Source organism: Anabrus simplex, chromosome 5 (genome assembly GCF_040414725.1).
Source record: "Anabrus simplex isolate iqAnaSimp1 chromosome 5, ASM4041472v1, whole genome shotgun sequence".
Taxonomy (NCBI): Eukaryota; Metazoa; Arthropoda; class Insecta; order Orthoptera; family Tettigoniidae; genus Anabrus; species Anabrus simplex.
The window spans coordinates 369,830,472-369,858,102 of record NC_090269.1 but is presented as its reverse complement, the minus strand read 5'-3'; the positions used below and the strand labels follow the sequence as shown (position 1 = coordinate 369,858,102).

The window sequence follows — 27,631 nt, the reverse complement described above, 5'->3', positions numbered from 1 at the left end:
TTACAGACGTTAAAATTGGTATACGGAATCTCCTTTAAAAATGAACACCCTTTTTTTGAAAATCCACTTAAGGGGGTGAGAAGAATAAAAAAACGGGTGAATTTTTAAAATGAGTATCTTCTTTTTCTACTGCTTTACCCACACCTGAGCGGTTGCGGGTGGAAACTGTGTCGCACATGTGGATTTGACCCTGTTTTACAGCTGGATGCCCTTCTTGGCGGCAACTGTATGTGTAGGGATGTAATTACTATTGCGTCTTCCTGTTGTGGTTGGTAATGTGGTGTTTTGAGTGAATATGAAGAGGTGAATGTTCGCAGGGTTCCGGCTTCGATTCGGGCTAGGTCGGGGTTTTTAATCGCGTGTGATTAATTCTTCTGGCATGGGGACAGGTTGTTTGTGTTTTTCCCAACATGAAACAGGTGCTCCATCAGAAGAAACAATGACTCATGCAGCTGGACAAACTGATGGACTATTTAGAATCCTAGACTGAAACCACACCGACAGAACTGCTGTTAGTAAAACGTCTTCCTGATCGTGCTGCGCGCAAACGCTATACAAATGTAAAACAGAAAACCTCGCACATTATTTTAATGCATAAAACAGAGTTGTAAATGTAAAAAAAAGTGTTCGTATATATTTTATACAATTGAAAAAAAGGTATTACTGTACAATTTATTTTAATAGATTATATAACATCTACTGTAGGTCTAGGCCCTATTTGTTTTTTAATTTTCCCGAATTATCCGGGTTTTCGATAATCCGGATCAGTTCAGCTCCTACTAAATCCGGATAAACGAGGTTCTTACGTAATTAGCTTTTTTTTTTTGCTACTGGCTTTACGTCGCACCGACACAGATAGGTCTTATGGCGACGATGGGATAGGAAAGGCCTAGGAGTTGGAAGTAAGCGGCCATAGCCTTAATTAAGGTACAGCCCCAGTATTTGCCTGGTGTGAAAATGGGAAACCACGGAAAACCATCTTCAGGGCTGCCGACAGTGGAATTCAAACCCACTATCTCCCAGATGCAAGCTCACAGTCACGTGCCTCTAATCACATGGCCAACTCGCCTGGTAGCTTAATTTTATGGCTGGATGCCTTTCCTGATGCAGTCCCTATGTGGATGTATTCATCATTGCATGTTTCTGTGGTGATTTGTAGTGTGATGTATTGTATGTAAATGAAGCTGTGTATTAGTATGAACACAAATACCCAGTCCCCAACCAAGATAATTAATAAAACAAAGTTAAAATTCCCAGCAGTGCCAGGAAACGAAGGTATTCAGCCAGGGAGCCAGACACTAGCTCAGTTGAAGTTGTCTTGCAAAAAAAACCACACCAGAATCTGTTTTGGTGATTTGAAGACATGAAAGCTTATTGATTTCAAGTTAAGAGGTGTCAATTGTATTTTGAGTAGGCAGATTGGGTTTTTACATTTTTGCTGTAGGTCTATTGTATGTCTACCCCTTAGTCCTGCTTCCTGATATGGGGTTGGGAATGGGGTGAGATGAAATTATATGGTATGTTTTTAAAGTTGGATACCCTTCCTAATGCCTTAACTAAAGATGAAATGAAAGATGGTGATTTCTTTTTTTCTAAATATTTAACACCACACTAACGCATCAAAGGTTTTAGACATTGGAGGGGTAGGAAAGGGATAGGATTATGAAGGTAGCAGCCATGGCCTTAATTAAGGTACAGCCCCAGCCAGCATTTGCCGGGCTGAGTGGCTCAGGCGGTTGAGGCGCTGACCTTCTGACCCCACCTTGGCAGGTTTGATCCTGGCTTAGTCCGGTGGTATTTGAAGGTGCTCAAGTACGACAGCCTCGTGTCGGTAAATTTACTGGCACATAAAAGAACTCCTGCAGGACTAAATTTGGGCACCTCAGTATCTCCAAAAACTGTAAAAGTAGTTAGTGGGACGTAAAGCAAATAATGTTATTATTATTTAAAAATGGGAAACCATGGAAAGCCATCTTCAGGGCTGCCGACAGTGGGATTCAAACTCACTATCTTCCTAATGCAAGCTCACAGCCACTCGGTATGATGGTGAATGAAATTGAGTGAGGAAATGATAGGAACTATCTGTAGCCTATGAATAGGAATTCTCCCAGCATTTGCCTGAAGTGGAATGGGAAACCACAAATAAACCTAACATTCTTAAGACAGCTGATGGTGGGGTTTGAACCCACTCATCCCCTAAATGCGCAGCTTGGCATGATAGCCATAAATAGTAGCATAGCCAGGATGGGCTGAATGGGTGGGTGTAGGTACAAAATTATGATAGAACCCAATGAAGGTGCTTGTGCATCTGTGGTGTCAGTTTATTTTCTTTTTGTAAACATTCCATGGGTGGGGAGGGGTTCTACCCCCACCCCACCCCCACAGTTTCCCCCACTTGGCTATGCACATGACCGTACAGCATTAAAATGCGCCTCCACTCTGATCAGTATTTTTTATTTTAAATTTTATTTTATGTTTTTGAATGCATAACTTTTAAATGATAGCTATGTTTTCTGTTCCAGAAATGACAGAGATAAGCTCAGACCTTCTCCTATCTCCTTGCTAGGCCAACTTGCTCATTCAGGAGATGAATTGAGAGCAAAAATAAATAAAACAGAAGGTTCCATGATCAGAAGAACAATACATTATGGAACAGAATATGCCCAAGAATATTGTCGGTGTACAAGTCTCCATGGACTTCAATACTTGGGAGAGGAGAACCGCCATTGGTCAGAAAGGTGTGTAAGAATCTCTAGAATGATTCTGCTATTCTGATGCAAAATAAAGTAATTTGTGTCTCTAACTGAAGGTTGCTAGATATAACCTCAAGAATTCTTCTTCTTCTTTTCCCATTCATGCGGGGTCAACGTTTCTGACAAGTTGTTTCCATTTCCCTCGGTCCCAAATGGCATTTTCTCATAAATTATTTTCCCTCAGATACTCCCGCACACAATCTATCCATCTTCTTCTGGGTCTACCTCTCTCCCTCCTACCTTCCACCTCCATGTCAAGCATTCTCCTTCCCACACAATTTTCATCCCTGTACTTAATGTGGCCGTACCAGAGCAATCATCTTTCTTGGACCTTTCTAGATGTTTCAGTCACTTTAACGCTGCCTCATATATTTGGTGTTCTTGATGTGGTCTTTCCTCGTAACCCCACACATCCATCTCAGAATCTTCATTTCAGATACTTCCAGTCGCTTACATTGTGACTGCACTGTTGGCCAAGTTTCTGCACCATATAGCATAGCAGGTCTCACCGCACATTTTTTACAGGCTTTCCCCTTTGTTCGCATGTTTAGTCTACTGTCACAGAGAACAACAGATAACCCTTTCCAGTTGGACCAGGCAGCTTGAATTCGGCAGGTAATTTCTAGATCTAGATTACCATCAGCAGACATAGTGGATCTTAAGTATTTGAAACTGTTCCTTGCCTGGAGCTGGTTTCCATCTATCTGAACAGTTTCATTTCCAGTTCCACCCAAACACATTATATTCAGTCTTATGCCAACTGATTTTAAGACCTCTTTCCTCTAGAGCTCTTTTCCAGCATTCTAGTTTATATTCAAGCTGTTCTTTATTTGTGCTGCATAGTACAATATCATCTGCAAGTAGCATACACCAAGGAACTGCTTCTCTTAGATTTTCAGAGAAAACATCCATTATCATATCAAAAATATAGGGACTCAGTGCAGATCCTTGATGAAGATCAACTTGGACTGTTATGACTTCCATCAATTCTATACTGCTTCTAACTTGCATCTTTGCTCCTTGGTACATGTCCTGAACAAGGCACACATACTTCTCTGGTACTGTTCAGGTAGATGGAAACCAGCTCTAGGCAAGGAACAGTTTCAGCTACTTAAGATCCACTAATCTTCCGTACTTCCTGATGGGGCACCTGATCATAAGTCTTTTCTAAGTACACTTTTCCATAAACTGCCTCAGTAGTAGTTCCTTTCCCTGGCATAAATCTGAACTGTTTTTCCCCTATTGTCGTCTCCTCCCTAAGCCTACCTTCAATAATTTTTTCCCAGATCTTCATAGTGTGCAATATGAGTTTAATTCCTCTTTAATTTGCACAATCCTGAATGTCCCCCTTCTCCTTATAAACAGGAATTATGGTAACTTACTCTCTTTCCATTCCTTGGGCATTGTTTCTTCTTGAAATATCTGTTGGAATAGATTCCACAACGTATAGGTTCCCTCTTCCTCCAGACATTTTCAGGCCTCTACAGGAATTTCATTGGGGCGGTTGCTTTTTCACATATCATTTTACTCAAGAATACTGCCAATTAAATTTCAACATGCAAACTTACCTGTTCGTCACTTATCTTTGTATATCTGGCCTAGGTTTTTGTAGTTACGATAAACAATTCTTAAGTCAAAGCTGTTTAAATGCACAGAACTGTTATCATCTTGATAAAAAATGCCACTTTGATAATCTGATGAATGTAAAGTGATAGCATTTGTACTGAGAACCAGCTGTATCATACTTTTCCTCTCAGCAACATGACAACCATGACCATGACAACTGCTCAAAGTCGCATTCAAGGGTAATGGTTACAGCGATTTGCAGATTCATAGAGCGAGTACAAAGAGCTCTACATCCCAGAGAAACAACCAAGCAAATCTCACAGAAGGAAGAAGTGAAGGGAACTGCCTACTTGCCTTACATTCACAACACCACAGATCGAATTGCCAAGGTCCTCCGCAAACACAATATAAAAACAGTGTTTGGCACATCCACTAAAACTGCTCACAGTCTGAGTAAAACCAAGGACAAATTGTCCCCACTTGTACATCCTGGGGTATACAAAATTCCCTGTACGTGCGGTAAAGTATACATCGGCCAAACATGCCGGTCCATTGGTAGCCGTGTCAAAGAACATGAACGTAATATTCGTCTCAACCAACCTGACAAATCGGCAATAGCGTAATTTATAATTTTGTGAATATATTTTAGTATTGAAAAGGTGGAAACTTTTACGTTGTTATTATTATTACTTATATATTATTCAATACGGACCAAAAACATGAAATTCATAACCATTAATGGGCATGCTCTATCGTCGAGTCATGATGTCATGTTCCAAGATGCTCGAGCTCTTACCCACATTAGACACTACAGGTCCAGGATTATATGGGAAGCTGTGGAAATATGTAGAAAACCTACCAATTTCAACAGGGACACCGGCTATCAATTAAGTAGGTAGTTCCTTTCCCTGCCCCTTCACTATTGTTATTTCATCTGGGTGTTTTTCCAAAGTCGTACGTTCCTCGTCGCCAGATGTTTCATTCCAGGCTTATGTCTATGACTTACACCTGTCATATGTTACGCAAACACGTTATGTGAACCGCTTAGTCTGATTGTGATGGTTCGGTCAGCTTCCGCTTCGAACGCTAGCGTTGTGCCACATCCTGGGGTCCATCTGGTGGTGAATGAACGTACCATTTCCACTTCTACTTCTATTGTTCCAAATTCAAAAGTGTCATTGTTTAAGAAGCCTTTCTCGTGGACAGTCGAGAATTCTTCTGAGGACACAGAACACAGTTTTCTGTGAAACGTTAAGAATTTCACCTTATTTTCTTGACACAGCACAAGCCCAAAAGCCTATACAATATCATGTCTATAAGTACGGGCCATGAAAGCATTAATGGCAACCATCTGGTGAGTTCAATGCATGCGAGGTGCACATGCAACTCTTTTGGCCTTGGATGTAAAACAGGCTTGTTAGTGAGTGAGTGCCTATTGAAAGATACATTTGGTGGTTGTGTGCTATTCTGATTTGTGTATTAAATCACAAAGTATATTATGGCTCATTATATGTTTACTACTGCACAATGTGTGTTTATTTAAGATTCATAATAACTCATTCAGTCAATCAGGTCCAAACATTATTTCAAGAGAGATTCTGGGGTGTAGAATTTCCAGATCATAGAACAATAACTTATAACAAATTTGAGGCCACAGGAAGTGTTCAGCCTAAGAAACCAAACAGACAGCATAGAGTTCTCAATAAAGTTACAGTACATGACAATCCCACAAAAATCTCTTAAGCATCTTTCACAACAGGTAGGGATTTCTTATAGCTCTGTGTTAAAGGCAGTAGGGATCATTTAAAAAAATTGCATATGTAAAACAAATACACACACCCTAATAGAACTGAAATTCAACATCTGCCAGAATTATGCAATGTGAACTATAATGCATTACACACAGTAAGATGCACAAAATCATTCCCCTCCCCTAAATTAGTCTTCTTATCTATCTGTGCTCAAGGTTCTTAAGTCCATCCTAGGGATGGAGTTAAGACCTCAACAATCACTTCCAGAGCTGGTACTTCATTAACAGTGACAGGGTCTTGCTATGAAGCAACACTAGAAGCATCCTTAGTGAAATGATAGGAACTTGAAGAACGTGAAGAAATAACTACAATCAAAGGCCAAGAATAGACTCAATATTGAATCAGAAGACCAGCCAGGTACTTCACCTACAAAACCATCCAAGGAAGAAAATGAGGAAATGTGTTTCAAGTTCAAATATCACTAAGGAAGAAATACAAGTTTAGTTCATATCAACTGATGATGATGATAGCTCAACAAACATGATATGTCATGTCCTATTACTGGAAAACAGTTTTCTCAGAAAAGATAGAAAAGGGTAAGTGTACCAAATGCTTCAGATTGTGTCAAAAAATGTATTCATCCTCATCAACAACAAAGAAATTTGTGTGCAATTTCTGTATGGATTTATAATTACATTTGTATACAACTGGCAGCTCCTGTATCTTTGAAAATGTGTTCATTCAAATAAATTTTGTTTTAGAAGTCATCATTTTTCACAAAAAATGTGTTAGTAATGAAAAAACCAGGGAAGAAACAGGGAAGCATACTGTCCCTCATACTCTTTATCACAGTCATGTATTGAATCCACAAGGGTGCAAGACAGAAGATGAGAAGAAATGGCAAAGGCGCTAATGTTTGTAGATGCCATAGTAATATGGGGAGATAGGCCTACTGAAGTAGAATCATCAGTCATCATTGATCTGCTTTTAGGACTGTTGCCCAGGTGGTAGATTCCCTATCAATATTTTACCTCATACTTTCTTAAATGATTTCACAGAACTTCGAAATTTATTGAACATTCGCCTTGAAAAATTACTCCAATCCCTAATTCCTCTTCCTATAGGAGAATATTTGCCCTGATTAGTGTTAAGAGAGGATGGTTGCCAAGTTGTACTTCCTCTTAAAACATAATGAACCGGGAGATTTGGCTGTGCGGTTAGAGGCGCGTGGCTGTGAGCTTGCATCTGGGAGATAGTGGGTTCAAATCCCACTGTCGGCAGCCCTAAAGATGGTTTTGCGTGGATTCCCATTTTCACACCAGGCAAATGCTGGGGCTGTACCTTAATTAAGGCTACAGCTGCTTCCTTCCCACCCCTAGCCCTTTTCTATCCCGTCGTCGCCATAAGACCTATCTGTGTCAGTGTGATGTAAAGCCACTAGCAAAAAAAATAAATAAATATATATAATGACCAGTCTTGCATCCCACTTCCTTCTCAGCATTAATTTTTTTGTTGAACCCAAGTGTTTAAATTTGGTAGTCCTTTTGATGATATTTTCATTTAATTCCAGATCTTCACCATCCACTTGACAGTGCATGTACAGCATTGTCTCCTTTCTATTAAGCTAATGCTAATAGATACATGTAAATAACCAACACTTCCATGGTTACAATCATAAACACATACCGGTAATGCTTCAGAATTCAATGATCGATTGTTCTCTGTGAAGGGTTTCATTTCATATGACCATACATTCTGGTTTAGCCGGGACCATACCAGTTTGGAAGCTCTGTCCTAGTGTCCCACCCAGTTCACAGTTTTGTCCCAGTTTTTATGGAAACCGCTGCTCGAAAATAATTCACACCGTTTCATTCTTTGTAAGTGATCCTGTGGTGTTACCATATTTTCCACTCGGTTATTGTTTTCTCTGTTGTTTGATGAATGTTGTCTTTCTCTTGTGCTAGTGCTTTTACTTTCTTTCCAAAATGCTGAAGTGGAGTTGTAAGTTTACAGATGAGGTTGGGAAAGAATATTGATATTTGAAAACAGTGTGTAATCAAGAAAGTAGAGTTACGTGCTCACACTGTGGCAGTATTTTTTCTGTGGCATATGAAGGTTGATCTGATATCGTTGACCATGTTTGGAGTGCAAAGCATGAATCTGCTGTATCAGAAGCATCTGATTCGAATATCACCTCGTATTTCAAGAACACGGATCCTCAGAGCAAGGAACTTGCAATGGCTGCAAAAGAAACAACTTTTGCTTACCACACAGCCTCTCATGATTTCAGTTTCAAATCAGCTGACTGTAGTTCAAAACATGCATGAAAGGTGATTCAGTGATATGCACATAGGCCTTCGTAATTGACGATCTGGGAAAAAGTCTGCATCTAGAAAAGCAAATAAATTATCACCAATTTTAAAATACCCGAGGATCACAACCTAGTTATGAAGTTTGTTTATCTTCCTGAAACCGGTACTAGGTGATAATCTTTGGTATTAGTTGAGTTAGAGTGTTTATTTAAAATTAAATATTTCAACTGCTGATAATGTAATGATGGTGGTTAATAAAATGTGTCCTTACGTTTCAGAATTCAGAGTGTCCTGGTTTGTGGAAAACAAAATATGGTAACCCTACATATGACTGAAGATAAAAGCTAATTATTACCATCACTTCACAGTCTTAAAGTTCCTCATAGAATTAGTTACTAACATAGAGTTTTCATTTTCAAACTTTGTTAGGAAGTTAACATCTTCCGTGAGTTATTGTGGTGCTGAGGGACAGACTAGCTCACATTGTTTATGAGTGTTCTTTGAGCTTAAATGGCAACCTCGGGGATTTTATGCACATAACACCTTACTCAGTGGAGTATCCAAGGAGCTTGGATATTAATTTATGAATTGTGTATCCATATTGTTCTTGTATAATTAATGTTGTTTTATTGTATGCCATGCAATTAATAACACAGTCAGACCTCAATATCTTGAACCTCCATTATTTGAATTTTCAGTACTTCAAAGTAATTTCAATTTTCCTGCCGTTTGTTCCATTCTTCATGTGTATTTATTTCTCTACAACTCGAAATTTGATTGCACAAATTTCTCTATATCTTGAAGCAAACTTTTTTTCCATACAAGATAAAAATATTCTGTACAACATTAACTGTGCAATACAGCATTTAAGGTTTGTGTGTTATTGTTCCTTTGTGTACTACAGTATATCTTCCCATCACACTTTATATATTACATATCTACATAGTAGTTTACCTGTCAACCACTGGTGCATTTAATATAAGGAAAGATCTTCATTGGGTTAATCACATAAATGGGATTGTAAATAAAGGGTACAGATCTCTGCACATGGTTATGAGGGTGTTTAGGGGTTGTAGTAAGGACATAAAGGAGAGGGCATATAAGTCTCTGGTAAGACCCCAACTAGAGTATGGTTCCAGTGTATGGGACCCTCACCGGGATTACCTGATTCAAGAACTGGAAAAAATCCAAAGAAAAGCATCTCGATTTGTTCTGGGTGATTTCCGACAAAAGAGTAGCGTTAAAAAAATGTTGCAAAGTTTGGGTTGGGAGGAATTGAGAGAAAGAAGAGCTGCTCGACTAAGTGGTATGTAAATACAAAGTATGTTACAAGTGTTTATTTATATATCCACCTATTCAATACAAAGAGATCTTTTTAGAAATTAAATATTATTATAAAATGTTAAGGGACATGTTTCGCCCATATTAAGGGCATCATCAGCCTCAAATTCAAACCTGTATGGTGAAAAATCAGGATCCTGATTGCTCTTACAAGCCATAAAAAGAGGATATCATTATAGGTGTCAGTCTAAACATACAAAATATTAGAATGTCCTTGGCTAAAATTGCAGTATCAAGCTGCATGTCATAAGTTCACATGAATATACTTTCCGGAGCATTGAAAAACTTGTTGGGGTATGTTGTATGTCCGTCGCTCCCTTCTCGATCCGCCAGCCAGCTACACGCGTGCCAGTGTGTTATTCTTCGAGCCTCGACGCGCAGCCCTCAGTGCGCGTGCCTGGAACGTCGTGTGTGCTATATAAAGGAACTCCTAGCCTGTCCAGACGCCCACTGACCCCGGTGTCCAGCTCCAGAATACACCCTACGTCGAGCACGGAGGCTACTCCTCTTGAAAATGTGCTTCGGCCAGGTGGACTGAATTTCTGGCAGTAAGAGGTCTCACCTCGGGTCACCGCTCCTCTTGCCTATTCCGCTGTCCATGCCCAGTCTTACCATTATATGCCACTATCATTCCCTAGCTAATGCAAGCTCCCATTATCGACTTAGTTTCGCTAAGTAGGAACTCTTCAGTCATTGAACTTACGTTAATGAACTCAGACACTTCAACAAGGAAGGACTCTCTGAGATATTTACGTCAGTGCTTCTGATAGTTTTCGACTATCAAGAACTTTTCATGTCACAAGGACTATCTTTCCGAAATAGTAGTGAACGTGAATACTCCAACGTGTATATAGTGTACAAAGACAGACTCTTTCTCCAAATTCATAGTTCAATTTGCTTCGAGATAACTTTCAGTTTTGTTAGTGTAAATATTGTAATTTTACATGTGAAGCAAATAAAGAAGTTGTGCTTTTTGTAAACCCAACCTTGTTTACAACAGGGTAGGGCAGTAAACAGCTCAGTCTTTATAATGAAACAGAAATGTGTCTCCTTGAAGATGATACGAAAAAGCAAAGCTGATACACTGTTACAGATGTCAATATCGTATGTTGTGATAAGACAACAGAACTGATTTACATCTTCACAGACGAAAGGGTAAGTGTTTTTATACATTTTCCATGTTTTACCTTTCTTTAAACCCACATTCTCTTCAAAAATACCTTCCTAAGCATTCACTCTCCTCTTGTTACAGACTTCACACCAAAGAGCTCTATCAACGTCGATAAACCTTCGACTTTCGTCCTTCAAATAAGATAAATACATCTATAGACAACCGAATGCTTTTTCCTTGCTCCCACAATTACGTAAGGAAGACTGTTATCTTATCATAACACATTCGACTTTCACTCCTTCAGCCAGTTAAATAGACTATAGGCAGCTGAACAGCCATTTAAGAGATCTGTTGTCTTATCACAACATACGATATTGACATCTGTAACAGTGTATCAGCTTTGCTTTTTCTTATCATCTTCAAGGAGGCACATTTCTGTTTCATTATAAAGACTGAGCTGTTTACTGCCCTACCCCAACAAGTTTTTCAACGCTCCGGAAAGTATATTCATGTGAACTTATGACATGCAGCTTGATACTGCAATTTTAGCCAAGGACATTCTAATATTTTGTATGTTTAGACTGACACCTATAATGATATCCTCTTTTTATGGCTTGTAAGAGCAATCAGGATCCTGATTTTTCACCATACAGGTTTGAATTTGAGGCTGATGATGCCCTTAATATGGACGAAACATGTCCCTTAACATTTTATAATAATATTTAATTTCTAAAAAGATCTCTTTGTATTGAATAGGTGGATATATAAATAAACACTTGTAACATACTTTGTATTTACGTACATTTCAATACGGACCTAACATGAGAATTATAACATGTAAGTGGTATGTTCCGAGCTGTCAGCGGAGAGATGGCATGGAATGACATTAGTAGACGAATAAGTTTGAGTGGCGTTTATAAAAGTAGGAAAGATCACAATATGAAGATAAAGTTGGAATTCAAGAGGACAAATTGGGGCAAATATTCATTTATAGGAAGGGGAGTTAGGGATTGGAATAACTTACCAAGGGAGATGTTCAATAAATTTCCAATTTCTTTGCAATCATTTAGGAAAAGGCTAGGAAAACAGCAGATAAGGAATCTGCCACCTGGGCAACTGCCCTAAATGCAGATCAGTGTTGACTGATTGACTGACTGACTGATAGGCAGTTGGAGCTGTTTGAACCCTCTCCTGGAATGTCACCAGACCAGGCGTTAAGTGCGCTGACTATTTTTTGATCCCATATACAGATGCAGTCGAATGTGAATGTTTTTATAGCAATAACTGTTGTTGAAACCTATGTGGAAGGAATGAAGCTTGAGGGTAAAAAGCAGAAGAAATCAATGAATTTTTCCCAAGTTGCTAACGTAGGTATGTTTGAGGTTCCTCTATTGTACATATTCTGTCTTCAACGACTTGCTGTAATAAGTGTTGTAATTAAAATGTCAAAATACTTCGAGTTAGTTTTTATATAGTTAAATAACACTTACAACAGCATCAAGCAGTAATTCCATGCGATTCAATTGCGTGCAACCATCAAAGGCGGGAATTCTCTATATCTCAAAATTTCTATAACTCAAAATAAAATTCACCTCCCGCAGTGATTCAAGATATTGAGGTTTGACTATAGTTTCAAACTTTGGGTCTTTTGGCTTACTACACAATAATTCATTAGGATTTACTATTGAAAATATTGCTTGTGAAATGCATGAATGGCTAGTTCATCTTTAAAACAAGACACTTCATTCTTTCACTCAGATTAAATCTGAAATTAGAAGAAAACAGTTATGATAAGAACTGTCTTAAAAGAACTGTGTTACTTTCAGAATTTGCTGGCTGTTGGTGATAATTGTGAGTATAGCAGGATGTACACTGATGATCGTTGCACAGTGGAACAAGTGGGAGAGCTCACCAGTCATTGTAACCTTTGCTGAATCTTCTACTCCAACATGGAAGATCCCTTTCCCAGCAGTTACTATCTGCAGTGAAGTCAAGTTCATGTACGTCAATTATACAGACCTTTATGGCAGACACCATAGAGAAAATTTGACCAAGGAAGAGTAAGTCTTTGTAATGATCATAGTGTGTATAATCACTAAAAAAGAATGAGCACATGGTATTGGGTCCTTGCATTTAATATTTTATCAGACTTAATTTTAGTTACTGTCAAAATATTCACCTTGTATTTAATATTTTATCAGACTTAATTTTAGTTACTGTCAAAATATTCACCTCCCATGTAGATGCAAATCCTGTAGATACCCACAACAAATGTTATAACAATAGATTCAGTTGTTTCTGAGAAAATTGTACTTGAGAGGAATTTGTACAATACCATGCAATCATTCCCTTTTATAGCAACTGTACAATTTAGTCAACTTCTATCATTTAAAAATTGAAAATTAGGCTTGTTCAGTCATGTTCTCCATATTCACAACTTACAATCAACTTTTGCATCAGAAAGGAACAACCAAGTATCACACCAAGTCATATATAGAAAGATAGCAACATAGAAAGAAACATATACCAGTAATCAGACTAGTCAGATACCTGTGCTTCACTACTGTTTAAACTGAAAGTTATTATTCAAAGTTTTATATTTTGGAGAGTCCACTGTCAACTGAGCCTGTAAAATGTACCCTCAGTTCGTACGTCAAACGGTTTTGGGGAATGAACATTTATTTTTTGATCTAACACTCATTTGAACCCCATAAACCCTATCTTATTTAAGATCCAGGATGTAAAAGCGACCAACCTGTGAAATGTTAATTTTGTACATCAAACAGTAATGGAGGAATGAATTTTTTTTAGGGGGTGAATGTTTTTACAGATACAGAAGACCACCCTTCAGTAAAAAAAATTAAGCTCATGCTTAAAACAGTTTCGGAAGAATGGATATTGTGTTTTTGAGAGTCAACCACCATCTAAACCCCTTGGGGGAGAAATATTTTTAAGTATATGATATTTGACAAATATGACAGTAATGAAGACCCTTTTTGTAAAATTACAACTTTGTATGTCAAATGGTTTTGGAGGGATGAATAATTTTGTTTACAGAGATAACCTCATTTAACATTTTAGGGGTGGAACATTAAAAAAATATTTCCTATTTCACACCTAGGATTTAAAATATACACCACTATTTGAAATTTTGTCTCTGTGCATTAAACCCTTTTGGAGGAAGGAATGTATATATTTGTTTTCGGATCTTAACTACCATTTAACTCTCTAAACGGTTGAATTTGTTTCAAACATTCTGTTATTATTTTTGGGCTTATGCCGTGTCAAGAAAATAAGGTGAAGTTCTTTACATTTCGCAGAGAAATATATAAGTACAGGCTGTGAAAGAATCAATGTTAACCTAGGATATCATTTGAAATTTTAACTTCATAATTAAAACGATTTCATATAAATGCATTTTTTTCATCATTCCTCGCCACCCAATCAAAACCCCCTTAAGAGTGCATTGTTTTTAAGTCCACTTCTTATTTGTATCCTCATAAATAAATTCAACTCCTTTTACACCCCCTTAAGTTGATTCCATCCCCCTCCTCCCGCCACAAAGTATGTGTGTCTTTATTTTTAAAGGAGATTCCAAATACAGATTTTCATGACTGTAACATCTTCAGTTTTTGAGATATAAGTATCCTCATAAAAGGTATTCAACCCATTTTTCCACCTTTTTTCACCCCCTTAAGAGGATTTTTCTGAAAACAAAAAAATACATATGTGTTTCCTTACTTTTAAAGGAGATTCCAAATACATCATCATACAGTAAGTGTTTTTTAATTTCATATGTGCCAATTTTTGTATCTTTATACATGTATTTAGCTGAAGATGTTCCAAATCAGAGGAAGAAAACATGTATTTTTTTTGTCACGTAATTAAATTTTTAGTTGGAATATATTTGTGTTTATATAAACTAGACATACAAAAGCAAATAAGTATTGGAAAGTGAGATTCTTCCTTAAATCTAAACCTTAGTTGAGTTGATGCCAATAAGAGATGAAAATGAGATTTATAAGTTGTGTAATGTGTTGTATGTAAATGAGGATGTGTTTTACGATGAACACAAACACCCAGCCCACAAGCTAGAGGAATTAACCAGATGCAATTAAAATGCTTGATCCAGTTAGGAACCAAACCCAGGAACTTCTAAACCTATCATCATGTTTTATAATATCTGCACTAATTTAAAACCAAATTTGATACAAATGCTCAATATAGGAAATAGATCAAAGTGGACAAGGAGAGAATGACATTCCCGGGCAAGGATTTCGAAAGATACACACACTCTCCATGATGTATATATTTCAACAATATCCAACGATGAACTATTGCATTATAACCACCCTGACTCGGGAATATTTAGCGCACCTAAAGTGCAGAGAATAACATGTGACCTGCTGGCAGCTCAACCTATAATACTATAAGCACTGAAAATACATAAGTTGTGTGTGAAATGGTATATGATGATGCTGGATTTAGAATAATATTAAACAAGTAGTATTTCTTGTAATATTTTCATTCCATGGAATTTCTTCTTCTTCTTCTTCTTCTTCTTCTACTTCTTCTTCTTCTTCTTCTTCTTCTTCTTCTTCTTCTTCTTGTGTAATTATGTTTTAACTTTACTTTGTTAGCACACTAATGTAAGTGATCATTGCCACAGAGTTATTTCCCAATTGCAATGTATTTGTTAAGGTCACAAGCAGTTTAAATACCTGGGAGAGATTATCAGCAGCAACGGGATGGATAAAGGGGCCATAGAAAATAGGAGACTTAAGTTGGAAAGGCTAAACACTGCCACCAAAGCCATTTACAACAAAAAGAATCTTTCCATTAATGCCAAACTAAGACATTATGACGCTGTGGTAAAACCAGTGATTCTGTATGGGTTGGAAACAGCAATACTAACGAACCTGGAAAAACTACTAAAGATTGAAAGGAAAATATTAAGGAGGATTTACGGCTCAAGGGTGGTAGAGGGAAACTACAAATTATGATCAAATAAGGAGATATACAAAAGAACAGAAGACCTGGAAACAACAATAAGGAAAAGACGGCTGCGATTCTATGGACACATGGTCAGAATGGATCCAGCAAGGTTAAATAAACAAAGTTTTAATAAAATATACTACTTGAAGAGCCAGGGGGATATGCCAAGCAGATGAAGGAAGAACTCAAGAGGTTAGGAATTGCAGATGAAGAATGCCGTGATAGAGACCAATTCAGGAAAAGACTTTCCAACATAACAGTTCTTGTTGAAGAAAAGAAAGAGCGCAGAGGGGGAAGATGGACTGAAGAGAGAAGAGCGCAACATTCTGAAAGAATGAAGGCACTGTGGAGAAAGAGGAAGGAAGAAGGGATGATAAGAAGGAAGTGAAGTGGTATTGCGTGGTCCTAAGTTTGGCCGGTTCGCAAGAAAGAAATATATAAAGGGCAGGTCTACAGGCTTATTGTTAATAGAGTCTCCGGCAACCAATCTCTCAGAGTTTGATACAGGGAAAATTGTAGTGACAAGGCACCTTAGTTCCAGCATCTCTAAAATGGCACAGCTTGTGGGTTGCTCATTTGTTGCTGTTGTTAGCATGTATCAAAAGTAGTGCAATATGTCGTCCAGTCATATGTCGACAGCAACTCATTCATGTAGAGGCTTATGAAGGCTGCCATGCCTTATTCGGAGCAACCACAGTTCGAGAAATCACCAACAGGTATAATGGTAACGACCAGGGCAATATTTCCCAGCACACGGTTCATCAAACACTGTTGTGCATGGGACTGCAAAGTCGATGACCCAGTTGTACTCCAATGCTGTTTGCATTCTACTGAAAGCAGCGCACGAGGAGGGCACAAGATTATCACCAACAGACTGTGGATGATTGGAAAAAAAGTTGTCTGGTCCGATGAATCCAGATTCTGATTCACCACATCAACAACTGAACATGTTTACATCAATTTCCTTCAGAGGCTATGGCACGTAGTTGCACAGTCGGGTGAAGGCAGGCTGGTGGAGGAGGTGTGATTTTCTGGGCAATGTTTTCATGGGACACATCTCAGTCCATTATTCCTGTACACCAATCCCTAACAGCTATCCGGTTTCTGGACGTTACTCGGAACCAAGACCATCCATTCATGTGAACAATGTTCCCAGATGGTGACAGCTACTTTCAACAAGAAAATGTGCCATCCCACACTGCCAGAATTATGAAGGACTGGTTCAAGGAACATGATAGTGAAATTGCTGTCATGCTATGGCACCCAAATAGCCCCATTGAACATATGTGGTTTGACTTGGAGAAGTGGCTTAATGCTAATCAACGCCACCCCGCAGTGTACACCAACTGGAGGAACATCTGTTGTGCTTGTGTTACCAGTTATCTCAGGATACCTTCCACCACCTCACCACCTCATTCAATTGATGCCTTGCTGAGTGACTGCAGATCTATGGACAAAATGTGGTCGAACATTATATTAGGTAGGTGGTTATAATATAAAAGCTCATCAGCAAATATTCATCAGTCACATGGGAAGAATGTCTGCAGATCCAGGTCTGAACATTAGATCTTGGCCATTCCAACTATCTTTTTTATCACCCAAATATCCTCCTTCATTCATCATCATAGCCTCAAAAGCCTTGCCAGTGTATACCTATGATGCCAAAATATTTCATTACTTGTTTAGTTCTTCTTCTGGGTGGAACCATGTTGTTTTCTGTACATTTCGGACAGTTTGCCGATGTTTCGAATAGTGATTACCTTGAATCGAGTAGGGGTATGTGCCACCATAACAACATTAGATAATTGTCAACCAGCTCAATTTTAGTACCATATACAAACTTTTTACAGGACATTGGACATAACATGAATGATATTCATGTTTGAACTTTTTATGTTGTTATTGCATTATTGTTTCTAGCCAGTTTTTTGTTAGGATATAAAGAGTTTTAAATGAGGGATTTTACATACATGTGATTTTAATCTGTAAGCTGAAGAGGAGAATTTTAATTCTCAAAACATATACTTATATATATTTATGTTCTGATGGAATAGTATACATACTAGATTTTGAATTGTATTGACAATGCGGACCTTGACATAATTAATAACAGTAATTAAGTCAATACGGACCATTGGTGGCCATCATGGTCAAGCTAATAGTTATCCATTTCATTACTTATGCTGTTCTCATATAATATGCATGTGTTTTTAATAATAATATTATTTGCTTTATGTCCCACTAACTACTTTTACAGTTCTTGAAGACGCTGAGGTGCCAGAATTTAGTCCCGGAGTAGTTCTTTTACGTACCAGTAAATCTACCGACATGAGGCTGACGTATCTGAGCACCTTCAAATACCACCAGACAAAGCTAAGATTGAACCTGCCAAGTTGGGGTCAGAAGGCAAGTGCGCCAACCATCGAGCCACTCAGCTTGGCCCATGTGTTTTTAGAAAGATGGACATGTGAAAAGGAATATAAAAATGATGAATGGAATCATACAATGGGATATATACAATAACAGATCAAGCTGAAAAAGGGAGAAATGGAGAGAAGAGCCAAAGGCCAATTTGGAAACACAAAAGGATAAGGACAATCTCCACATTTCAGTACAATGCTATCTTCACATAAATGTGATCTTTCTTCGTTAATCCCACTTCTACACCTATTTCTTCTCAGCCCCCCAACAAGCTTGTTTCTCCTTCCCAGCTTCATTATGTTCAACACTGATTGGGGAAGCATCTTCAATCTTGATAATGGGAAGTGTAGAATAATAAGAAAGCTAAATACTGTCAACACAGGAAAAGGAAAGAAGTAATGCTACCAGCACTGCAATGTAAAGAAGTGCCCCCCCAAGGACTCGGGTAACATTTTACATTACATAGCAGAATAGGCTGTTCATTTTCAAGTCGTTACTGTAGCTATTCCAGGACTATTTTTACATTAGACTATATGTTGATCTGTGGAGAACACAAAACTACAATGTCACAAAAAAATACACTTTTGCAAAACTGGGCATTTGATTAAATGATGTAATGTTTCCTAAAAAATTGTTAGATGTTTATGTATGTTACTTAAATTTCCAATTGCAGACAACAGAACCTGGAATATGCTTCACTTATATGTGACGACTTTAGGAATGTTGGGATTAACAACTTCACAGACAATGGAGTATTAGACTATATTCAAGGAGTAAGTACCTTCAGCATAATTAGTAGCTTATCATCATAATAAAGTCCGGCTCCATGGCTAAATGGTTAGCATGTTGGCCTTTGGTCCAGAGGGTCCCGCGTTCGATTTCTGGCCAAGTCGGAGATTTTAACTGTAAATGGTTAATTCCCTTGGCTCGGGTAGTGGGTATTTGTTCTGTCCCCAACATCCCTGCAACTCACACACCACACATAACACTATCCTCCACCACAATAACATGCAGTTACCTACACATGGCAGATGCCGCCCACCCTCATCGGAGGGTCTGCCTTACAAGGGCTGCACTCGGCTAGAAATAGCCACACAAAATTATTATTATTATTATTATTATTATTATTATTATTATTATTATTATTATTATTATTATTATTATTATATCATAATAAAGGTGCATATCCATCAATATTTTATAATACTACTTCAATTTCTCTTAACTGAATGAAAATGCTGTAAAATTTAAGTTTCTAACACTTGAAACACCACACATTACATTGTTCAGTGTGTTTGCCGGAGTATCAACATTGCAAGCCTGGCACACAGTGTATGTATTGATTGAAGCCACTTTTGATGACCAATAAGTAATTATGGAGTATGCCAGGGCCATTCCATCAATTTTCTGGGCCTGACGCGAAAGTAATTATGGGATGAATGATGAAGGTGAGAATTATATATACAGCCTCAATAAATTATATTGGGCCAACTCTGATTTTATCATATCACTAAATATTTAAAATAAGGGTAAAAAAATAAAGTCATCCCTATACAGGTCCCATAAAGGCCCTGGGAGGGGAGGAAGGTCCAGGCTTCCACTATCTGTAACCTAGGCACTTAGTGGGGTAAAGTGGTTAGCTCTACACCTGGCTGCCTTTGCCACAGGAACTAAACTGGTGCTCATTTTTGGTGAAGGCTGAGTGAACCTCCAGGACCATGTGCACCTCTGGAAGTGGATATCATGTTTCTTAAATGTTTCAACTTTCTGACGGGAAATCAAATCTACGTCCTTCTGGGTGAACCGAGCATGCCTTTACCGCTTCGGCCAGGCAGCCCCCCTAAAACAAGAGGAAGGTGTAATAATAATAATAATAATAATAATAATAATAATAATAATAATAATAATAATAATAATAATAATAATAACAATAACAATAATAATAAATGCCTTTGCTGGCGAGATGTAGTGTTTACAGTGCACTATGTCTTCTGGTATGGGCTATATCAAATTTGTTACTTTCATTGACCTGTCACAGTCTCATCCTTGGCTTTGACAATATGAAAGTGACTTAGGTATGAGTGATGCTAGTAATACCATTGCTTATTCAGCCAGTCCCTGTTATGAATGGTGTGAAAATATCGCTCATAGAGTCAGTTGGTGCATGCAATTCAGTGGGCTTGGCAGACTGATATGTAATAGCAGCGGCTGGCTCAGTGAGGAAAGCAACAGGAAACTACTTCACTCCTCATTTCCCTAGTACACCTCTTCAGTGATGCCTGGGCTGTTTATGACAGCTGTTGGCGGAGCTGCAGAGGATCAAACCAGCCTTCGGGCTGAATACCCAACATACATACAATAATAATAAATTAATAAATGTATGGGAAAGTGCATGTTATTGTAGTGGAGGATAGTGTTGTTTGTGATGTGTGAGTTTAGAGATACTGGGGTCAGTACGAACACCTAATCCCTGAACCAACCATTTAAGGTTAAAATCTCTGATCTGGCCAGGAATCAAACCCGGAACCCTCTGAACCAGAGTACTACAGTGGTCGTCAGCCAAGGTAGCCAGGCAAACTCATCTCTTCATCATGAGATGGTGCGGCTCTTTTCAGGGACACCCCAATGGAAGTGAGCTGCATGTACCATTTTAACCACATACCAGCCCTCCTGTTATTCTTAAATCTCTGATAGTACCGGAAATCAAACTCAGGCCTGTGAAGATGACAGCTAATAGTGCTAGCCATTACAGTATGGAGGTGGACAGTTGTAATATAATAATATACAGACTGTATGCCTTTGCTGGCAGGACCTAGTGTTTACAGTGTACTATGTCTTCTGGTATAGGCTAGAGCAATTTTGTTACTTTCATAGATCTGTCTCTGTCTTATCCTTGGCTTTGACAATATGAAAGTGACTTAGGTATGAGCGATGCTAGTAATGCCATTCCTTATGCAGCCAGTCCCTGCTATGAATGGTGTGTAAATGTTGCTCATAGGGTCGGTTGATGCATTTCAGTGGGCTTGGTAGACTGATATGTAATAGCAACTCTGGCTTGGTGAGGAAAGCAACAGGAAACTACCTCACTCCTCATTTCCCTAGTATACCTCTTCAGTGATGCCTAGGCCATCTATGACAGCTGATGGCAGAGCTGTTGAGGATCCCACCAGCGGAATCGCTGACGGACTGAACATACATACATACAGACTGTAAAACGCAATACAGTAGGCCTAAATGGAATGTGTTAAACACCATTTGCAGCTGTTCTTATTAGTACAAAATCTAAGATTTATACTACTAGTATTTGAATTACTCCATTTTTCATTGAAGGAAAACAGTTAATTCAATAATAATTTAAGTTTAAAGTAACTAGCACTGGTCAGCCTAGAAGGTAAATCCTAGGTTCTCTAACTTCTGTAAGAAGTGATAATATAGCTTTTAGAATTTTGCCGTGTCAAGAAAATTAGGTGAAATTCTTTATGTTTCACAGAGAACTTTGCTCAACATCTTCAGAAGAAAATCTTCTCTGTTCATGAGGAAGAAATTACATTATCATGTCTATAAATATGGGCCATGAAAGCATCTATGTACATTCTATAAGTTTGTACCCCTCACTCATTTCTTAAAAATTCAATGTACTCTCCAAAACAAAAAAGTCCCTAAATGAAAGATTTAAAGGGATCAGTATTTGCCTAATTATTATTAAGGCAGTTTCAACTTACAGAAAAATGTTCCTTTAAATGCAAATTCCTATAAGACAAGATCATGAAATGAAATACATTTCTTATAATAATCACAAGAAATTTAAGAGTCTGTGTCTCTATCAAGTATTATGTAATGATAATAAAATAACACAGCATTCATGTTTGTATGGAAGTTTCACAAAACACGATATGTTAGCCTCAGTACCAATATAATAACTGAGAATAATTGTAATCTTAATTCTGGGATTCAGAGAATGTAAACCACCAAACTTTCAATGGGATGGGTGTGTCTGCATGGTGTGACACAATTTTCTGATGTGTAGCAGTCCAGATAAAAGTTTCAGATGAATTAGGGCTCTAAGTTTAGCTTACTATTGTATCGTACTTTTTTTTTTTTAGGTACATCATGGATGAAAACCTGCTCTTGAATAGATATAGTATTGAAAACTGGGAATGCAGGGCCTAGGCTCAGGCCGACTGCCCCACTTGCCCCTCTCATGGGATGGCTTAGGAAGCCAGGGAGATCACTCTCCAGAGATAGGTTTGGGTATTGTTCACATGATGTTAGAATTTTGTGCAGTGTGTAACTTTTAATTCTCCTTGATTTTGAGTTCATAAATAAACCGAGTGGGCAATATTTTCAAATTTCATGAAAAACTGATAAATATTTATAAGTAAAGGAAAGGAACAAATCAAGTCATGTATAAAAATATAGGAGCATGAATAGAAAACCACATAATGGGACAAACCAAATGACAATGTAAAATGTACTTTCAAAGTTATGCGTGTCTATGTGGTATTTTATGATTTCCAGATTGCTCCTCAAGTAGATGATGTCTTCAAGTGGTGCAAGTGGAGAGCACAGGATAAAGAATGTCACAGAGTGTTTACACCTATAATTACTGATAATGGTGTCTGCTTCAGTTTCAATGGACTATCAACAGAACTCTTTACTGAAAATGTGTAAGTTTAATAAAATAGAATCATAAAATAAAATAAATCATAAAATCATCTTTTATCACAAATTAAGGAATTATACATTATTATCTAAACAGGTAGGTATCTTATAATGTTTGCAGATAAAACTCTAAACCATTGGGTGCCACAAACATCCCGACCACTGGCTATCACAACTAACAATAATATTTGAATGCACACACACATAAACAAAACTGAACTAAGTGTAACATACTTTGTCAAGTGAATGTTGACAAATTAGTGTGCACGCACGCATGTGCACACACACACACACACACACACACACACACACACCTGAAGAGAGATAATCCACCTGACTGATAGCCGCCCCTATTAGGGAATCGAAAGATTGGCCTCCTAATCAGTTCATATGAACAATATTTCCATACCTGAGAAGCAAAAGGGCTTATGTCCATTTTGTTAATTTTACAGTATAAGCTAAAACAGTAACTGGCTGCACATTTATGCCAATTGCAAATGTGATAGAATTGTAAATGTTTTATACGTATTTATTCTGCACATCACATATTTTTGTAGATGTCAAATAAATGTATATTCGTAAATTCCAATCTAAATTTTCTTGTGAAAACCGTGAAAATGGACATGCGCCTTTTTCTTGATTCCATATTAAATTTCTGGATGCTGTAAATGTCAGTTAATATGTAAATAACTGCTTGTAATATCAATTTATATCTGTTCTGTAGCTAAGTGAACAAGAAAAACATAATATAGCACACAAAAAACTTTATAATAATTATCACGTTAAGAAACTTTTCACTATTTTATTTTTCACATTTCCACAATATTGTTGTCACTATCACTAAAGTTTTGTGTAAGATAATTATTGTAATTAATTACATTTCCCGAATGAAATGTTCTCCAGAGAATTTCAATTTATGTCTGTAGAAGTATCACTCATCACTTGGATATTAGTCTTCTTCTCCGTAAGGGAGATCACTGTAAAATGCACTGTACTGCCATGGAATCCACTGTGTTAAGTTTGCAGGTCTGTGTATTTTGCTAAACTAATGGGTTTGGGTCTGCTTTGTATGGTCAGAATTTCCTTTGGTAACAGGAGAGCATTTCTACAATGTCTTTGGATACCAATTTCTTGAAAACAGGTGTCATTGAAGACTGTCCTGTAGAATATAATTCCAGGTTTGTCAATTGAAACTTTAAGCCATACAACTTTTGAGATTAGAAATATTTCACCAGTAATAGATTTCTTGCAATTTATGAAACGGGATCCATATTTTTCAGTGAAAGATGTGAAATTTTTGAAATTGCTACATTGCATTTCATAGACTACTGAGCCCAAACACACAGCACAGCAACCTCCAAATTGGTGAGTTTCCATTGTGATTATTCTCTTCCTTGCATCTACTTTTGATTCCTCTTAATCTTTCTTCTTAAAGCTGTACCTGCCATCAGCTTCCATATGGTGATTTTCCAATCCTTTTACAATTTTCTGCTTCTCCTCCTCATTTATAACATCTTTCAATTGTTTTTGGAACCAACCACAATCGTCGCAAGTGTCTTTTTTTTTTTTTTAGGGAACTGAAAAAAGAGATTGAAATATTTGTTGAAAATCTTTCTTTATAACCATTCTTTGGCTACATTTTCTTCAGGGATGTAATTTTCCTTGCATTCTCTGATATATGCTCTGTACATCATTGAAATATTAAGATGAGGCCCAAGATACTTCCTTTCTGTCCTTTGTCTGGAATAACAGCTCTCATATTGTGGGTATTTTGAAATACTTTGTATCACTGTCTCTGGTATTTTATTGTTCGGCGTAGATTTCCCTCTTTGATCACATGTAACTACCCCGTTCATAGTTTTGTACATAGAAACCCTGACAAACTTGTCAGTGACACACAGCGTATTCAAAAACATAATTTTACACACAGGAATTATTTCGTGTTTTATTTTCCCGTGTGTAGAGTTTTATCATCTTTCTTCTCTCTGTAGAACTACCCATTTCTTTAAGAGTTCTGTGGCTATTTCTTGGAACTTCCTTCACCAAGGTTCCTATAATTGACGTTTCTGGTTCCAAGAACTAGACTCTAGCAATATGCGATATACGTAGTGGAAGTTTAGGAGCTAAGTCTAATGTTGATAAATAGCACTAAAACAGTAATAATAATGATGATTAAGATATTACTAATAATACAGCATACATTAATGGGATCTAATTTTAATCAGTCAAAGTTAGTATTACTTCATTCTGTGCATCGAAGTTGGTGATTATGGTGCAACTCCACAAAGCACAGTCAGTAACAAAATGTAGGCTAATACGGAACTCTTCAGTAAGAAACATAAATACAGTATTTTTACCTCTTACTTCACATGCTTGCTTCAGAACAAGTTGCAATAACATCTTTCCTCTTCAAAAACTATTAATTTTGCATATGTTCAAACACCGAAGTCTCACAAAAATATTAACTTCTTGTTCACTGTTGTTGTTTTCATGCAAATTTGCATGCAACAATGCATGTCTTTTATATTCCCATAACACAGGAAACAATAATAACGTTCATGATAATAAGCAGACTTCATTATCGTACTCCAGTAATGCAGGCATAAGGTGAATATCTATTGACTCTTTCTTCCCACTGAGAAACAGGCACAGAACTCGTAAAGAAATGGGTAGTTCTACAGAGAGAAGAAAGATGTCAAAACTCTACACACGGGAAAATAAAACATGAAATAATTCCTGTGTGTAAAATTATGTTTTTGAATACGCTGTGTGTCACTGACAAGTTTGTCAGGGTTTCTATGTACAAAAATATGAACGGGGTAGTTACATGTCCCACATGCACCTTTTCTGTCCTAAAAGCACTGTGGCCTACCGCCTTTATGTCACACTCTAAAGCCACAAGGAATGGCAACAGGACAACCGCCTTTATTCCATAGAGGTAGTCAATTATACTGAACACAGAAATGGCTGTACCTCAGAATCGCAAAAATGGACATACGCCCTTTTGTCTCTCAGGTTCGGATTTATTTGATCTGATGTTTGGATTAATCAGGAATTGAGTTATAACTCAAGATTAAAATTGCAAACCATCAGGTGGACTGACTCCTTCAGATTTTATTTGAAAAACAAAATCCAATACATGGTACTTCAAGTCAGGGAGTACAAATGGTGTCTAACAATCGCCAATGAATTTTTCATTAAGAGTCTGCTATGGTCTGGATAATGGTGTCCAGGATTTTGTTTATTCTTAAGAAGTTCAACATCTCCTTAGGAGTTGTCCCTCTAGCACCTTATGCCTCCCTTTGCTCAATATAAACGCTGTAAACAGACTAATGTACACCGATGAGCCACGACCAGGCAACATTTAGCACCCGTGGAGCGGGGAGAGTAAAAAGTTACATGCTAGTAGCTTGGTATATATAGGGAAGGTCTACAGCAAAGCTGTTATTAGTGTCCCTGGCATCAGAATGGGAAAAGCAGCTGATCTCTCTGAATTTTATAGAGGGAAAATGCTTATGGGCTGCTCTCATGCCACTCTTGTGAGCATATTTTGAAAGTGGTGCAACATGGGCAAATAACGATGCATCATCCAGCAATGCGACTGCAGCAGCATGTTGATGCCTGAGGTCAGTGGAGGCTGTCACGCATTCTTCAGAGCAACCACCAGGCCACTCTTCGAGAAATTGCTAACAGGTACAGTGATAAAGACCAGGCCAATGTTTCCCAGCGCATAGTTCATCAAACAGTCATACTCCAATGCCGTCTGCACTCCACCAAAAACAGTGCATGAGGAGGGCAAAAGTCATCACCACTAGACCGTGGATGATTTGGAAAAGATTTTCTGGTGCAATGAATCTAGAGTCATCTAGAGACATAACTGGGAACCAAGCAAGTACAGGTGTATGTGGGCGAATGTGTATGCGTGCGCGTGTGTGAGTGGTTGTGAATGAGTGTGTATACAGGGGTCTGAGTGAGAGTATAAATGGCTGGGTGTTCTTACTCTAATATTTTCAGGATAAATCAAGATAATTATTATTCTAAGGGTACAGTGTTTGTAGTGCAAATATGTAAATTTAAAATTGTCTACATAAGTTTGTATGTAAATATTCAGTAGAGTTTATGTACACATGTGGAGATGGAGGCACTTCCGTGTATGTGGGGCTTGCCCTTTCTCCATCTACCACCCCTAAATTGTACATGTACAATTTAAGGAAAATAAATAATAATAATAATAATAATAATAATAATAATAATAATAATAATAATAATAATAATAATAATAATAACAACAGGACAATGCGCCATGCCATGCTGCCAGGATTGTGTGGGACTGGTTTGAGGAACATGATAGTGAATTTACTTTAATGACGTGGCCCCAAAATAGCCCCAATAAGAACCACATTGAACATTTTGTGGTTTGGTTCATGCCACATCAGCACCGCCCAACAGTATACGTCTACTGGAAGACCAGCTGTTTTGTCTGTGGTACCAGATATCCCAGGATACTTCCACCACCTCTCTGAATCAATGCCTCACTGAGTGGCTGCAGTTCTGTGGACAGTTACATCACATCAGGTAGTACGCACCTAAACTAAGTCCTGTCTTTGCTCTATATATACTGTAGAGCCTACTGTAAGGAAGCTAATAATTTGACATTTCACATGAAATCACTGTCATAGTTTGGATGACTGCTATTAATCGCAACATTTAATTTGCACT

At 37.8% G+C, this 27,631-nt stretch overlaps 1 protein-coding gene across 1 annotated transcript in view; it reads left to right on the top strand.

Moving 5' to 3' along the window:
- The window catches only part of LOC137501006 (uncharacterized), a 146,953-nt gene that overhangs the window by 55,234 nt on the left and 64,088 nt on the right, over nt 1–27,631 (top strand). Inside the window, exons 5-8 of the mRNA XM_068227839.1 lie at nt 2,523–2,738; nt 12,661–12,894; nt 18,924–19,023; nt 22,769–22,917. Of these exons, the coding sequence (XP_068083940.1) occupies nt 2,523–2,738; nt 12,661–12,894; nt 18,924–19,023; nt 22,769–22,917 (699 nt within the window). The remainder of the gene's footprint in view (nt 1–2,522; nt 2,739–12,660; nt 12,895–18,923; nt 19,024–22,768; nt 22,918–27,631) is intronic.